The sequence below is a fragment of the Bemisia tabaci genome, chromosome 2 (assembly GCF_918797505.1).
Source record: "Bemisia tabaci chromosome 2, PGI_BMITA_v3".
NCBI lineage: Eukaryota > Metazoa > Arthropoda > Insecta > Hemiptera > Aleyrodidae > Bemisia > Bemisia tabaci.
In genome coordinates, this window is record NC_092794.1 from 36,978,633 (window position 1) to 36,996,222 (window position 17,590).

The 17,590-nt window shown below is 37.5% G+C and overlaps 1 protein-coding gene and 1 long non-coding RNA gene across 4 annotated transcripts in view; one reads left to right on the forward strand and one right to left on the reverse strand.

Moving 5' to 3' along the window:
- Positions 1-17,306, forward strand: part of LOC140224083 (uncharacterized) — a 51,786-nt gene extending 34,480 nt beyond the window's left edge. Inside the window, exon 3 of the long non-coding RNA XR_011899332.1 lies at positions 10,743-17,306. This is a non-coding gene — a long non-coding RNA (uncharacterized lncRNA). The remainder of the gene's footprint in view (positions 1-10,742) is intronic.
- LOC109037801 (uncharacterized) overlaps positions 13,558-17,590 on the reverse strand; it is a 171,976-nt gene continuing 167,943 nt past the window's right edge. For all 3 annotated transcript variants that reach the window (XM_072297258.1, XM_072297257.1, XM_072297259.1), the window contains one exon: positions 13,558-17,282. In XM_072297258.1, coding sequence (XP_072153359.1) covers positions 17,206-17,282 — 77 coding nt within the window. In that variant the 3' untranslated portion in view covers positions 13,558-17,205. The remainder of the gene's footprint in view (positions 17,283-17,590) is intronic.

Below are 17,590 nucleotides of genomic sequence, written 5' to 3' on the forward strand. Positions count from 1 at the left end.
GACGAAAGTATTTTGTTACTAATTCGAGGTAAATTTTGCAACGTCGGTTTCGCAAATCAAAAAACCGAGGGGTGTTGGTGCATTTAGAGACCTATAGCTTTCATTTGCGAGAATCCGAGGTAAATCGGTCCAATAGTTGCCGAGATTGAAGGAGGAAAAACGGTCTGGCGGCAAAGACGAAAGTATTTTGTTACCAATTCGAGGTAAATTTTGCAACGTTGGTTGCGCAAATTGAAAAAACCGAGGGGTGTTGCTACATTTAGAGACTAAGAGCTTAATATTAAAAAGCCTACGCTAAAACTGTGCACTCTGAGTCTTCCGACGCGCCTCATTTACATGTTTGTGAGTTTTTCAATTTTCAAAAATGTTAAGCTCTTAGGCCCCCCCCCCCTCCAACCAGGCATACTGGAGTTCAAAATTTTCAGTAACCATTTTAGCCACGTTAAAGCCGTTGTTTGGCTGAATTTTTTGACATGTCACACTTATGTAGTAGGGTTAGCTGTGATTTCTCAAAATTTTGGGGCATCAAACCGCTCGGGGGCAGTCAATTTTGAAAATCATTTGTAACCATCTTACCTGTGCAACTACGTCCGGTACTTTGAGTCCGTGGACACGCCTCACTTACACGTTTTTGAATTTTTCGATTTTCAAAAATATGGAGCCCTTACCCCGCCCCCCCTCCCATTAGGGACACTGGAGTTCAACATTTTCAGTATGTACTTTGGCCACGTTAAAGCCGTCGTTGGGAGGAATTTTTAGACATGTCACACTTATATAGTAGGTTTAGCTATGCCTTTTCAAAATTTTTAGCTTTTAAGCCCCTTATGGGGTTAATTAATTTCAAAAATTATGTGTAACCTCGTAAACCACTGGAAATCGCTCGGAACTATGAGTTTTGTTTACATACCTCACATTAGCACTTCATTGTATTTCCAATTTCCAAAATTTTTAGATCTTACGGACCCCCCCCCCCCCCCCCCCCCCTCGGTTCACTTTGGGCCGATAAAGGGCCGATGTAAGCATTTGAAAGAACATGAGGGAATTGAATCACGTTACAAAAAATAAAAAAATAAATAAGTAAAAATAAATACATAAAAAAAAATAAGTAATAAAAATTAATAAGTAAAAAAAAATAAATAAGTAAAAAAAATAAATAAGTAAAAAAATAGATAAGTAAAAAAATAAATAAAATAGAGAAATAAAAAAATAAATACCTACCTAAGTAAAAAAGAAAAAAATAAAAAAAAATAAAAAATAAAATTGCCCACCACTAGAAAATATCGTACTTTAGTCTGCAGGCAATTCTGGGACAACTCTGGAACACTTTAAAATTAATATAGAGGGCACTGCAGTACAATCGGTCCCTGGGTGCAAGTTCTCCTACTCTGGGAAGCTAAATGGTGCAACTATTCCCCCATGGTGCAACGACTCCGTCATGGTGCAACGACGCTTACTCCATATGCGCTCAAGTTGCAATAACTCTTACTTGAGGAAACTATATATATATATATATATATATATATATATATATATATATATATATATATATATATATATATACGAATTTGAATGGCATATATTTTCGTGATCTACGACCCGTGATCGGTGCTCTTCACAATGTCTCAGGTCTGGGTCCGACATCATGGGAGAATGCAATAAAACTTAGCAACGCTGTATCATTAAATCTGTACTTACGCTTGCGGTAAGGCCTAAGCGGAATACTTATCATATTACAAAATTACATCTAAACACCATACACAGATCTTTTGGTGATCAATAAGTTCGTTTTTTCATTGAGAAACTTACAAAAATGAGCAATTTTTATAGGTCTTTGGTGTCAACTTTGCAACGTTGTATCAAGAGAATCAGCAGTATTACCGTATCAGTAGGAATATGGATTTAAAGATAAGACTGACTTTAGGTAAAATGTCACAAAATAACATATACCCGATGGAGTTGTTCTTTAAAGTAACATATTTGAAAATATGCGAATTTTTAAAGCTTAAATATGCAAACTTTGCAACGCTGTATATTGGAAACCGGACGTATACTCAAGCTAAAATTTTTACTGGAGGCTTGTCTTATCATAAGGTTTTCTTTAAGCCGCATACGAATGAAATCTCCGAGTTTCAAAAAAGGAGCCACTTTGGGAGGCTCTTTATAAATCTCATACCAAAATAACCCAAAGTCCCAAGTTTCTAAATTTTTGTCGTTTTGGAAATTTGTCATTTTTAGAGAATCTAACTTCAAATTCGTTACTCTTCCATCGAAACACCCCTAGATACCGGTTTTCGCGCAAATCTATTGATAAAAACCGATGTCAATTTTCGGCCATCTTGAATTGTAACTGGACGCCATTTTGAAACGGTATGAGATATTGATTTGGGGTTTGCCCGAAAAGTTTCCTTTTTATATGCTCTTTTTAACGAGGCGTAACAAACGGAGACTTCCCAGTTGAAAAAATAATTGGGTTCCGTCCCCCCTTCCCCCGAGGGGTCCCCCGGAAAATTTTAGGGAGGCCAGACAGTAAATCCCTTTGACCTAGGAACATCCCTCAAGTTTCAAATCTTTGTCACAATTAGGTAAAAATTTAGAGAGGATGGAAGGGACTTATAGATCACCTTGAATATCGCACGAATTTCGCCACACATATTTGGAAGTCGATTTCCTATACATTGACACATTTCTTAAATATTGCACGATTTTCGTCCTATACTTTGAAGGCGATTCCACATATATTTACCAAATTGAACTTTAATCGTGAATAACTTGGAAACGAAGAGTCGGATTGGTCTTTGGTTTGCAAGAAATTTCTTGTTTTTTTATACTCTTTCTAACGATGTGTCACAAAGGGGGGGTTGCCATTTGAAAATCTCGAGTTGCCCCCCTCCTGGGGGAGGGCCTCATTAATAAGCCCCCCTGAAAAAATCAGCCCCTTGCCACAATGAGCAATGGTCCAAACCGCAACCCTTTATCTCATTTTGCTCAAAAGTTATAGACACTTTTCAGTTACTTTAGATCCACCCTGTATACTTTAAAATTTCCCATATATCTTGAACATTTCATATATTACATCATTTCTTATACATTGCCAACATTCATATCTTTAGGTACCAACAGCCTTTCAAAATAGGGAGAGTATGAACAACTCGAAAATTTGGAGGTTAGGTTTGATCAGGTGATGTAGCTCTTTGGGGGCTTTTGCCGACTGGCGACTTGGACGGTCAACCGTTGGAATTCGGCGATTTACCCCGAATCTCCACCGCGGCGTAGAGTACCTATATTGAGAGAGTATGGCCACTGGGTCCCATGGAGAGGCTTAGGACCCAAAAATGGCGGTGCTTTGTTTTGGTTTTTGAGGATGGGAGGGGGGTCATTGCCAACTTTTGACGGTTATCACCAACCGCACTTGCTGCCAACCTTACTACATCTAAGATCATTTTTCTCAAAAATTGCACACGATTAGCCTTAAAAATATGTAAAAAAGTCGCAATAGTGCATTTGGGTAAAGTTCTCGTTACGATAAGCAAAGACAACTACATTTTGAATCATTTTGCATTACATTAACTTTATGGCGTCCGCCATTTTTGGGTCCTAAGGGCTCCATTCAGCCTAAGATGGCTGAGCCAATCAGAGGTGGTAACTCCAGTGGCCATACTCTCTCTTAATATAGGTACTCTACCGCGGCGGTGCGTTTTCGGGGGTTCGGCACTCTCAACGTTGTGACGGACCGCCGCCATATTTGTTTACGAAACCAAGCCTAAGCCTACCGATCGCATGCCCAAGCATCGTGTGCTGATCGATTATAGTATAATAATCCAAAATTAATTTAATCGTTTCAGTCGTTCCATTTTAGCCTCAATAAGCTAAGCTCACCGTTACGCGAACGTAAGTATTTGTTTACTTTTTGCAACTGTTTCACTCCACTTGTACATTGTACCAATGTCTTCATGGAGTGGGTTTTCCACCGGAATTTACGTATAAAAGGCTCCAAACGTCTCTGATTACCTAATTGGTATGAATATCTAGTATGGGCCTGTTGCAACCTTTTGCTAGAGCAGAATGAAGAGTTGTTTCCCATAGATAATGCCTCAAAAATCACGATGAGCGCATCGGCAAAGTCTGAAATGCACTCATAAATTCACAATCTGCGTAAGAAATTTGCATTATTTGGAGCTTCCCACTTCAAAAACGATACTACTGCACAGGTGAATATTTTGTTAGAGGAGTCGCTCCATCGTCGGCAATATTCATCATGGCTGACGCTTGCGCAGTTCCTCCCGTAATGCGAGGAGAACTCAAGGTCAATTAAGGCGGGCGAGGAAAATTTGAACGTAAACACGCCGATTGTTATCTGGTTTAATCCTGTTCAGGTGTTATCTCGTCCCATCACACGTGTTTTGGCGGACTGGCGTCGGCCATGATGAGTATTGCCGCCAATGGAACGACTCCTCTAACAAAATGTTCACCTGTACCGTAGTATCGTTTTCGAAGCGGGAAGCTCAAAAAATCGCAAATTTCTTACGCAGATTGTGAAGTTATGAGTGCATTTCAGACTTTGCCGATGCGCTCATCGTGATTTTTGAGGCATTATCTGTAGGAAACAACTCTTAGTTTTGCTCTAGCAAAAGTTTGCAACAGGCCCATTCTCAAATTTAAATTTAGTAGCGCTGCTTGATTTTGTAACTTTTAACTTCGAAGTTGTTTGTGATACCTCTTCGTTGATGCATCAAAGGTAACACCAGCCTCTTGCCGTAATGTGTCAATATTTGCGAAAGACGTCGAACATCCAACAAATTCCATTGCTCTCAGCAGTATAAACCATTATTTCAGTATTTTCCAGACCAAGTGCAAATAACTGAGAGGATAAATGCATAAATATCTCTTAACGTTTGCTGCCTGTTGGGCTGATTGTTTTATTTGTGTTGGGGTCAGAACAAAGCTGAATCAATGGCTTTTCTAGTTCAAAGGTAAGGAATTTATCTCAAGAGAATAATTTGATTCTGTTGTGCAGCCTCTCATAACACAGCCAGACCTAAAGTCCACATGCTTCTTTTAAGGTCAGAAAGGTCTTTAAAGAAGTCAATATAAGTGAAATTTTTTTTTCGGGCCCTCAGCTACTTTATCTGCAAAGTGAAATCTACATTTTAACCATTCATGCTAGATATTCCAGAGAAATTGGTCAGTGATGAGTCTAAGTGTGTAGACTCTGATGGAAAATCCACCGGACAATGACGCTGGTGTTTTGAAGACAGTTACAAAAAAAAACAAATGTTTGCAAATGCGTAACAGACAAGTATCGAAATCTGAAGTCTACCATAAACGTACGACTTAACGTAGATTTGAAAGATTAGATTGAATGACTAAATGTAGCTGAGCCATTTCAGCTGGACCCGGGAAATCTAACTGGAGAGGTCTTGTGCCTGCGGGGAGGGAGTTGGGCGCTGCTGACACACTTCACAGTGAAATTGACCAAAATTGTCCCAGAAAAATGTTAGTACTCTCTCTGAATAAGGGGGAGGGGACAATCCCTATTTGCCTGATGTGTGAGAATTTTCACCCTCATGATAAATTTTAATTTGAAAAAATATGTTTCTCCTAGAGGCCCAACCCCTTTCTTGCTAGCACCATTTACATTTTTAAAGCAGCCTCAGTCTTGATAGCCTGCTGAATGGGTTCCATAATGAACAGAGATGCAAAATTGCATGCAATTTCATATAAGGTAAAATTTCATGAAAGTATAACTTCTGCAATATGCTCAGTAGGCCGTGAAATGCGTAGAATCAGAAAATCTCAATATTTAACAAAATAAGAGTCAAACTCTTAATTTTATTATAAGATAATTTTATGGGTGGTGTACACTCCTCCTAAGAAATCTGTGTACTTTCATATCATGTTAGATTTCATTTTACATCCCTGATAAGTGATGACAAAAAATCTCTGAAAAGAAGGAATGAATGCTGAGGATGGTCGCTCAAGACTCATTCTTCTGGCTGCTACTTTTTCTCTCCTAGAATGCATTGACAAACGGCGACATTGCAGCTTTTGTCTTAACGGGAGAAAACTTCCTTCATTCGACTATCAGGAACTAATATTAACTTGATAAAAATATTTAAATGTAAATTTTAGTTAAGTACGTGGTTGCTTCAAGTCCGCTTAAAGTGTGGATCTTGCCCGCGATCCATAAATTCAAAACACCCGCGCAATATGCGCCGCCATCTTAGTTGTTTACATGAAAACGTTGAGGTGCTCGATCCCCGAACATGCACCGCCGCGGTGGAGATTCGGGGTAAATCGCCGAATTCCAACGGTTGACCGTCCAAGTCGCCAGTCGGAAAGATTCCTCTTTGGGCCCAAAAAGGCAGCCAACCTATGAACTCGAATTATCCAGTGGTACTAATTTTTACTCTGAGAGTAGGTACACAAATCAACAATGCATGAAAGCTCGTCTAAAACTTTGATTTTGTATAAATTTTCTCAGCTTCAAAGCCCTAATCCTTAAAACGCTTGTTTACAATGCGGTGTCGGCCCTACTGATTAATCTTTCAAATGCATAGGTTTGCAGTGGCACTGTTCTGGTGATTTTCATTTTTCACGTTGTCGCCCTTTTGGGCCCTAAGAGCTACATTAACCAAGTTGTCCATACTCTCCCATTAAAGTTTCTCTATTAAAAGTAGGACAACACACTTCCATCTTAAACTTAGTTGTTGATATAATCTGTTGTTGCAACCATTGCAAAAACTTCTTTTGACAGGGTTATTTTTAAATTTCGTTTGGATAGAATTGCCGACACCTTTCTCTCGTTCGCCCATAAGTGTAGCAGCTGATAAAACTAATAATGATCTCTGTCTTTATTATCACATCTGTCACTTCTCACTTGACTTACTTTCATTGCATTGTAGAGTCACAGCGCAATGGCAGGCAATCGTGCGCTTCCCTCTACCGCGCGGTGGCCGACGGGCGTGGTTATTGGCTATTGTGCGCAACAGTCGTCCCATGCCTCCTCGTCGTCATTAGATCGCCCGTTTGAGACTCAAAGTTTCAAGACAAGGCAATACCGGCGATTTTCTTGACCGAAGACTCGCACTTTTCGATCCTCATTCAGAAATGATATGTTGCTAGCCAAAATCTTTGAATTTTAGATTTAGGACATTTAAGTCGTTAAGGCACAGATTGAAATTTTTTTCTATTGTGAGATAATTTAATAGACTGTATGGACACCTTTTAAAAGGTTCAGCAACTTAGAAGCTTTGAAAGAATATACACCCTGTAGGTGGGAGAGGGGGGGGGGAGGTGTGTTTGATACTGAAAACTACTGTACAAAAAGAGAAGAAAAACCTTATCCTTAGAGCCAAAATATTTGTGGATTTCGATAAATAAAGGGATCAATGTCATTTAAAAAATCTGCTCATTCATGAATATACAGAAATATTTGGTTATTATGCATCAGTAAGGAGGAATAGTAAATAAGATTTGCTCCGTGTGTGATGGAAAGTTTTTATAAACCATAGAAAAAAGCACAAGGGAAACGGCACACCACACATTGGGCAAAACTGTTTTCCCTCCATCTTGTAGAAGCTGATGATTTTCACATGATAGTAAAACAGATTTTTTTAAAAATGATATTGAACCTTTTCTTTGTAGGAAACCCCAAATATTTTGCATCAAGGAGCAAATTCGTTCTTAGACAGTGGTTCTCAGTGCAGGTGAGAACACCACTCCCCCCCCCCCCCCCCCTACAAAAAACTACTTCCTTCTCAGTTTAAATTATCCACTCAAAAACCTGCTGTTCCGAGTTATCAATACTAATCATGCTTCAAAAAACTTGCAGTAAAACAGATCATATGTGAGCTGAGGATCTAGTAAAAAAACGATGCCTCAGAATTTTGGCTATGTCTTACCATTACCTCCATTTAAGTGGGCATGGATCCATAAAATGCATTGTCAGGCCTTGTCCCCGCGGGCCGTTCCACGAGATTTATCCCAGGGAAAAATCCCACTTACGAAGTTGGGAAAAATATTGAGTTAATTAATATTTTTCCCAGTACCAAGTATGGTCCTTTTACCCTTAGGACCCACTGAGAGAAGAAGAAGTGTAAACGAATTGTGCGATATTTTGTTGATTACTCCATTGTTCATGTTTGTTTAGTTAAAATGATGTGTCTAATTGTCAATTGAGTGCAATTATTATTTTAATCCTGGTTAAATACTCGACTTTAACTAAGTTATCTTCCCGCGCAAACTAGTCACAGAACCGTATGAGCCTTATCCTGTGGAGACGTTAACTGGGAAAAATCCCAGAAGTTTCATTCCTGCTATTCGAACTTGGGAAAAATCCCATGAAAACGTCCCGCGGAGACAAGGCCTCAGGCTATTGCAGTAGGTAAATGGTTGAACCACGAGATTTATAAAACTGAACTTCAAAATTTACTTCTTCTTTGTTTTTTTCTAAAGAAGGCAACGTAATTTTATTACTTGAAATATATGTACAGAACATTTTTCAAGTAAAGAAAAAAAATCATGAAAATTCCAGGAACTATGTTACAACCGAGTAATGCGGCTTCTGAGCTTAGCCATTGAGGCCTTGACTGAATCATAAAGGGTTTTATATAATTGTAGTTTATCCACCGTTTAGGGCAGAATGAGCCTCAGTCCCTGGAGATATCGTTATCAGCAGCTCACAGTATTTTTCAGTGGTAACATCCTATGACAGTTTTAAGAGTGATTATGTTGTTTCTCCCGAGTCGGATGTACTGATCAGCTTTTTTTAACGAAAATGCACCTAAAGGTCATTAAAAATATGTAACAAAGAAAACATAAAACAATTGTACAGTGAGAATATTAAAGTTTAAAAAAAAAAAAAAAAAAAAAAAAGTACATTCATAAATGCAAATATCAGTATTAATTAGGTAACAAGTATGGAATAAAAAATTCTCTATGTCTAAGACAGAAGGAAAAAGGCAGGCCAACAAGTGAACTAGATAAATTCAGAAATGAAAGATCACTAATAGGAATTACTGATTTAAAAACAGCTCATTTGTAAGTAACTCACCGATTCAATTAAGTTTTATTCATAAAAAATATTGAACCAGGATTCAGGGGAAAATAAATACTTCAATTTGGCATCAGTTTTTGTGAATAAGAAAGGAGAAAAAGAAAGAAAATTGTCTAAAGATACAAGACTCAAGAAGATGCAGGTGTTAAAAACAATTAGGCATATAAAAATTGTAAACAAAAACACCGCCAAGAAATCATTCAAGAGTTCTTCGTCACAGTATCCAGTTTTTAAGTCAAACATGAGAGTTAAATAAAAATATATTGAACCATTGAAGCTGAAGTTCATGAGGAGCCGGATTTAGGAGAGTGCTAAGGGTGCCATAGCACAGGGCAGCAAATGGGGTGCGGCAAATTTCGGATTTTTCTTCTTTTTTTTTCACAAAAAAGTGTAGGAAGGCACAGAAAAAAAGAGGTATTGTTGGGTATTATGGGCATTTCCAATTATTGTGGTAGTACCTAAATTAATTATGTGAGAAAAAAATGAAGGAAAAACTATCGGAAGGATTTGAAGAAGTTCAAAGTTGGATCAACCTGCATGGCATGCAGCAGTGTGGAACTGGCTTCCAATTCGAATTAATTCTATCTCCGGATGAGTCATCTCGATTCTCTCTAAAAATCATGGGCAAACTCAGGTCGGCAAATTTGCCCTCTACGTAAGAAATCATTCATTGACTCTCGACGCAAAATTATACAGCATTTGCTCATGCTCCATGAGGGGCGTTCTGTCTGGCGACTTCAGCCTCGAAAGACCGATGACACCAATGTATGATATTACATTTTGTCGAGGGATGACTTTGCCGCCGCGAAAACTTTCCTTCACGAAAAGAGGAAACTTGACTCTGTATTGCAACGCTTGCGCAGTAAATCCTGGAGACTCCATGACATTTCAGGAATCGCGATCGCTGCCAGGGCTGCCAGACAGCGTCATTGATCCCTAGGCTGACAGCTTAATCCCAGCTAACCTTAAGCTATATAGTTGGCTTGTTTCTCTTTGATAAAATAAAATAGACACGGCAATTCTGAAACACCGGAACATAGCTACGTGGTTTCTTGCTTCACCATCGACATAGCGTTTAATTTTTTACTACGTTTCATTTAAAGTTCCTCATTTACTTAACGTTTTATTTTCGCCTTTTTCATGTAAGTAACGACTCCTCATCCCTTGAAGAATCATTTCCCCTCTTACAATATTTGTTTGCAACTTTTTTCTGCACAAATGCGCATCCTTCTAAAAATCGCAGAATCGGATTGCATTGATTATGCTTTTGCCATGTGTCCAAAACTTATATTTTGTGCGTATTATGTGTTTTTATAAGATATTGCACCTTACACCTGGGAGGGGAAGGAGGCGGTCAAATTGTTTTGGCACCAGGCGGCAAAAACCTAGATCCGGCTCTGAGTTTAGCTGATTGTACAATATATTGTAGTCTCCTGCCTTGACAGTTGACTGTATAAAACTTGCAATTAATAATGACTAACACCATATTTTACCAGAACTTCGAGGGGCAAAATTTCAAGACGAACGAGACATACTTTCAAGAATAAATTAATGCATTTAGGTCAAAGGAATTTATCTGTTATGAAGACTCTACAAGGACTCATTTTAAACTAATGTGCTCAAATAATTTTTATTCTTGCATTATTCTCAAGTTCTTTATTATTTCTGTTATTTCTTCACCTTGTAGGTTCCAGTGAAGAAAAAATCTTTTGTTGATCAACTTTTCAAGTGACTAACTTGAGGTTCGTCTGGATTGACCCTATATAGGTAAACAAAATTGTTTTCGCATTCCAGTCAGTGGGCTGGCCATACTCAATATATCCCGCGAGTGCTACAACCTCAGCACTCGGCAGTTGCTGGTGGAACTACTAAGAAAACTTGTAGAGGCACAGCCAACTTATTAGAGTTATTTACTTACACCAATGAGAAAAAAAAAAAAAAAAAAAAAAACTTTAAATTAAGCTGTATCAATTAAAACCTGATGGCCAGCGCTGAAAGGGAATTTTTCAGAACTAAAACAGGTTGAGGTTGAGTTCAAGACAAAGCAAAGGAATCGCAACCCAAAAACTAAACTGAATAATCTACGAGGCCCAGCTGAAAAGTAACGCCTCCAAGCTCATGACTTGAGAACTATCAAAGATTTTAGCAAAAGCTAAAGCTTTTCTAAAAGTAGATGTAATCACCTTTCTGATGGTCAATTGGTTTGCAAAATTGAACAATTTTTGACGTTACAGCGCTGCCGAACTTTTGACATGTTCTCTCTGACATGTTGAAGGTAGATATCGCAAGTGACAGGTCAAAACCTCGCAGGTGCAGCAGATATTGAAATACAAGAAAATACCAATTTAGGCAAACACTGCAGGACATAACAACTTTTAAAATCCAGGATTCAAAGAATACAACCAGCACGCACAAAGTTCTTGTTACAGGATCATGATGCCCTACCTCATTGCAACCAAGCTTCTGCCAGCATTAAACGCTCGGAGTTGGCGACCATTCCTCATCCTCCATATAGTCCTGATTTGGCTCTGAGTTATTTTTGGATTTTTCTGAAGCTGGATAGAGACCTCAAAGGCACTCAATTCTAATCGAACCCTACGTCAAAGCCGCAATTCTAAATCAACCCGATTTATTTTTTTAGACGGAATTTCAGCAACTCGTTGAACGCTGGCCGCAATGCGTTAAAGTTAAAGGAGAGTAAATAAAAAAATAACTGTGGATAATCTAGGATGCTCTTGAAAACAGTGTACCTACTGTTTTTCTCGAACTTGGTTTGTTCGGTTCATCTCCAATTCGCCCAATTTTAGGAAGGCGAAGTTATAACTTGTCATCCATAACATTTTCCTTAAACATGTCGGAGAGACATATCAGAAGTTTGTCAACACTGTAACGTCAAAAATTGTTCAATTTTGCAAACCTTAAAACCATTAGAAACATAATTACGTCTACTTTCAGAATATCTTTAGTTTTTGCAAAAATATTTGAAGGTTCTCAAGTTATGAGCTTGGAGGCGTTACTTTTTAGCCAGGCCTCATATAAACCAAAATCTTAGAGAAATTAATAGAACTTAACAAGATCTGAGGCCTGTATTTAATTTAAAACTTCGTCTCGACAGCATTCAAAGACAGACTTTGCAAACAATTTTTTCAAGACTGTGACGAGTTCACCTGTTTAGTCTCCAAAGGTTCCTTTTCATTCCTTATCTGAGGGTCAAAATCTTTTAGAAAGCTTGGAAGACAAAAGGGATGTGTGCAGTTTTTTTTTTTTTAAAAAAAAGTTGAGTTATTAATGATTTCAACTAAAACTCAGACTTAACATGAGACTTAAACTTAAGATTAGACTTAATTTTAATGTATATTCTAGAAAAATTGACAACTAAAGTCCAATTTTGCAGCATCAAAAATATGGTTTGATTCCTCCATAGGCTCCATGTCATTTTGGAACTTAACGCATGCATTTCTTGAAATAGTAAAAACTGCACATATCCTTCTTGTTCTCCGAGCCCCTCATCTGAACATTTAATTGTCCTGAAATAGCAGTTAACATTGCCCTTGTGCCATTAGCCTTGTGCCTGCATAAGCCCTTTCATTTTGAACCTGAATTCATCAAGTATCATAAGTACATTCAGTAGTAATTACAAATACTTATTACATACATATGTATAAAACAACAACACACATCATACGTACATACATAAGTACACCCCTCGTTCATGTTGGGAACTAAGTGTAATGAAGGGTTCAAAAACTAGGGTCGGCCTCCTTACTTAGTACCCAAAATTCTCCAAATGGGACAACGTAAATCATCTTGAACTTGATTATTCTTGCCAAACTGAGTTTTACTCTTCAACAATGGGCCTGTTGCAAACTTTTGCTAGAGCAAAACTAAGAGTTGTTTCCTACAGATAATGCCTCAAAAATCACGATGAGCGCATCGGCAAAGTCTGAAATGCACTCATAACTTCACAATCTGCGTAAGAAATTTGCGTTTTTTTTAGGCTTCCCGCTTCAAAAACGATACTACGGCATAGGTGAACATTTTGTTAGAGGAGTCGCTCCATCGTCGGCGATATTCATCATGGCCGACGCTTGCACGCAGTTCCGCGCGTAATTCAAGGAGAGTTCAAGGTCAATCAATTCGGGCGTGGAAAATATGAACGTTAACACACCGATTGTTATCTGGTCTGTAAAAACTCACGTCGGGGTCACCAAATGGAGCTATTTTCAATAGCTAAACTAATCAGTAAATAAATAATCTCAAATACCGGAGGAAACCAAACTGAATCGCAATAACTTTTTATATATTAACAGCATAAACAGAACAGCAGGGAGAATCACTAGGCAACTAAAAACTATACAGTGTTGTAAAGTTTTTACATTCTCCCCCCTTAAAAAATGTATACAGATTGAATATCATTAAAAATTTGAAAATTTTGAAATTGAAATTTCATCAGTAAAAACTGTGTGTGTGTGTGTTTTTTAAGCACATTAAATTTAAGTTAGTCATCACTTAACGGTAATACACAAACTTCAGTGATGACTCTCACTAGTGTGGATGTTGCTGTTTCCTACTCTTGTGATGCCATCTGATCCTGGGTGAAGGATTAGATCAGGATATTCTTCAGGATATTCTTCATCAGGATATTCTTGCTAGTTTCCAAAACATCGGGGGACAGTGTCTATCCTTTCTTACGACTAACGATCCTATTTTCGGAGATTCGTTTGTTTGAGTGAATGTTTGAATGTGTTGAAGATACTCCCTTTGCCATTTCTTCCAAAATATGTTGAATCCTTCCTGTATTGCCTCATACGCCCGTAGAATTTTTGTAGATTGCTTTGTAGGTGTGTTATCAGGATAAGACGTGAGAGGTCCTCCTCCTGGCGGTAAAAATGACCTGGCGTCAATACGTCATACTTTTTGAACTTTACTCAATTCGAACATTCGATCAATAAGGATCTGCATTCTTATTATGTAAACCACTGAACTCAGACTCATTTGTCAACACGTCTCTTTTATCTCATCATTTCAGCAGTATTTATTAGTCTTCCACAGTCTTTCCACTGTCTTTACTTTTTCTTACAATGAATTCCTCAAATCTTGCATCTCTATTCAAGAAGGTTATTAAAAGTATGAATACATCATACATTTTGGATGATTTCCTTCTGCACCAAAAAGCTAATTCCAATTTTTGGAAATTCGATTTCTAAGTAGAGCGCTATTAAATCGGTTTTTATGTATGGTATAATAATTTACTGAGGAATTATGAATATCGTATTATTTTCACCATGTGTTAATTTATGACGTGTTTAAGTTCATAATAATTAATCCACAATAATGCTAAGTTACATAAAAATTCATGTATGTTAAACTCGCTTTATTTCTCTATTGTGCTCATTCTCTGCATGCATTGTTGAGTCAGGAGTTTTCTCCTCAGGATTTCACACATTTTTCTGTAGGTGCTTTAATGCAACTGTTACTTTTAAATATTCAAAAATCAAGTTGGCACAACTGGTATACTGGGCTTTTATTTTACTTATCTCGGGTGAACTTGTTTCGGAAGTTGTTTCCATAGAGTTCACAAATCTGGACAGTTGATATTCCATGTTTTCCATTCGAATTTTCAACTCCTCTGTAGCTTCTTTTTTTTTAAAATTTCTGCTTCATTCACGCTGGGTTTTGCTTGACTAGTAAATCCTCCTTCCTTCATTTTTACTGTAGTATTATGTATTTTATTCCATTGTTATATCTCTGCTCACTTTTCTTTATTCTCGATCTTATAACTCATATCAGTCTTGGATCATAACCTTATTTTCTGCTCACTTAGGTTATACTTTTTCTTCTCTCTCAGATGTATACTTTTTTTTTTTTTTTTTTTTCTCACTCAAATTTATACTTTTTCTTCTCTTAACTCCGACTAGACAGGGCTTTAGCCTAAATGTACTGAGACTTAGATAGGTCTTTTATGCCTAAATGCACTTTTGCGCTTAGATAGGTCTTTTTTGATTATTATCGGCTGAAAGCCGTCATTTTTGCCTAAATGCACTTTCGCTTAGATAGGTCTTTTTATTTATTTTCGTTCGTGTCGAGACACCGCCTCTGTCCGATCGAATTAGAAGCCTAGGCCCAGGTCTTACACAAGTATTGCAAGGATAAGAATGGAGGCGAAAATATCGCTCACTGCAATCTTATTTCTATCCAAGCTTAATTCATGAGTTCACATCGGGAATGGAGGCGAAAAATATCGCTCACTACATTCTCTATGATGTAGCTTTTAAGCTCTCAGTTTGTATGCGACAATATCGCTTACTGCATTTATATTATTATCGAATGGAGGCGAAAACCGCTCACTGCATTCATATTATTATTGAATGGAGGCGAAAACCGCTCACTGCATTCATATTATTATTGAATGGAGGCGAAAACCGCTCACTGCATTCATATTATTATCGGATGGAGGCGAAAACCGCTCACTGCATCCTCAATAATAAATTAGTAAGAAATGCTCTTGTCAAAGTGTCAAACGCAACGTCTACTTTTACTCTCTCATTTTTTTAGGTTATCTCAATTACAAACATTTCATCTTCACTCTAATTCCTTATTATTTTTCACTTTGACCAGAGATTTCGAGTATATAATCACGTCGGGGTCACCAAATGGAGCTATTTTCAATAGCTAAACTAATCAGTAAATAAATAATCTCAAATACCGGAGGAAACCAAACTGAATCGCAATAACTTTTTATATATTAACAGCATAACAGAACAGCAGGGAGAATCACTAGGCAACTAAAAACTATACAGTGTTGTAAAGTTTTTACATGGTCTAATCCAGTTCAGGTGTTATCTCGTCCCATCAAACGTGTTTTGGCGGATTGGCGTCGGCTATGATGATCATTGCCGACAATGGAACGACTCCTCTTACAAAATGTTCACCTGCGCCGTAGTATCGTTTTTGAAGCGGGAAGCTCAAAAAACCGCAAATTTCTTACGCAGTTTGTGAAGTTATGAGTGCATTTCAGAGTTTGCCGATGCGCTCATCGTGATTTTTGAGGCATTATCTATAAGAAACAACTCTTAGTTTTGCTCTAGCAAAAGTTTGCAACAGGCCCATTATAAGAAACTAACTAATCTCTTGCTTCCGTTCTATAGAGGTAAGAACAGGAGTCTAGCAGGAGACATGCTGCGTCTCCCCCAATTAGAATCTTACATAGCCAGTCGATACCCACTATTAAACACACGTGAAATGGAATTTGCCTGTTGTTCTTCCCTCTCTCTAGAAAAAATTTCAAACTCCAGCCATATTATTTCCTCTGATTCACGTTAGTGCTTTTCCTGAAAAGCAAGAGGGAGCCAACTGGCGAGAAAAGAACTGCATATAAACATAATTTTAAGACTAAATTCCATTCTTTCAACCTTCGCATAGAAAAAGTGACGTTGAAATCATTAAAATGAACCAACAAACCTCTTCTTCCTCAAGGCAGCATTTGACAAGCCTCTTATGTTAAACATTTCCCAACTATGCGTTGTAGAAAGGAAATTATTCCCTCTTTTTTCATGGTTTCTATGATCAGAAGAAGCTTGTGAAAATGGTAATTCGGGGTTCCGTAAAATGTAAATTTCAACTATTATAAGAAAATAATGAATGACAGTGAAACATAGAGGAGAATTAAAGATTCAATAGAGGAAGAAAGATAATTAGAACAGGAAAACTAGGTAGAATGTGCCAGATGATGACATAAGTTCCGAGCACTTTGGGAGCTGCCACTGGTATTTGTACCATAACATGATATAGATACATCAAAGTTATTCATAAACTAAGAGAGATAACAAGGGGTAAATTATTGATCCTTAAACAGATGAAAAACATTGAGTTGATAACATTTAAAAAAATACGAGAAAATTCGAACATACTTCTTGCTGTGGTAATGGGCGATGGAAAACAAGACTTTCCTGCAAGGAGGAAAGAGAGCTTTTATTTTTATGAATGAAGAAGAGGGATACATTTCATAAAAACAGAGGGGAGGAGATCACAAAACAAAAATCATGAAATTTGGTGTGAGCAAACAAGTCGAAGATAATAAGCATTTGCTTATTTACAAAAGTTAATTTTTGCACAGAAAAATTCCAATCTCATTTGAAAGTAATAAGATTTTACGATGCCATTTGCAAATTTGTTGATGGGTCTAATGAGTCATCACATTTGGTGGGTGAAAGTTTTTGGATTTTGACTGAAATAAAAGAACAAAAAAATATCAAATAAAAAAAAGCACACTTAAACGAAAGATCTCTATCTTTTTGCAAGTGGAGGCGGATTCTAAGAATAAATGTGTGTATTTCAGGAAGCTTTTCCCAACGAAAATTTGTTGTGATTCAATAGCTGACAATTGGTTACACATTACACAGCCATGATATCCTATTCTCATTTTCAGACATACCTTCAGTAATATTATTTATCTTTCTTTTTTATTTTAATTTGACTGCACCCTGCAAATCTCTTTAGGTCTCACAAAATGGAAAACTACAACTTCTTCAATTC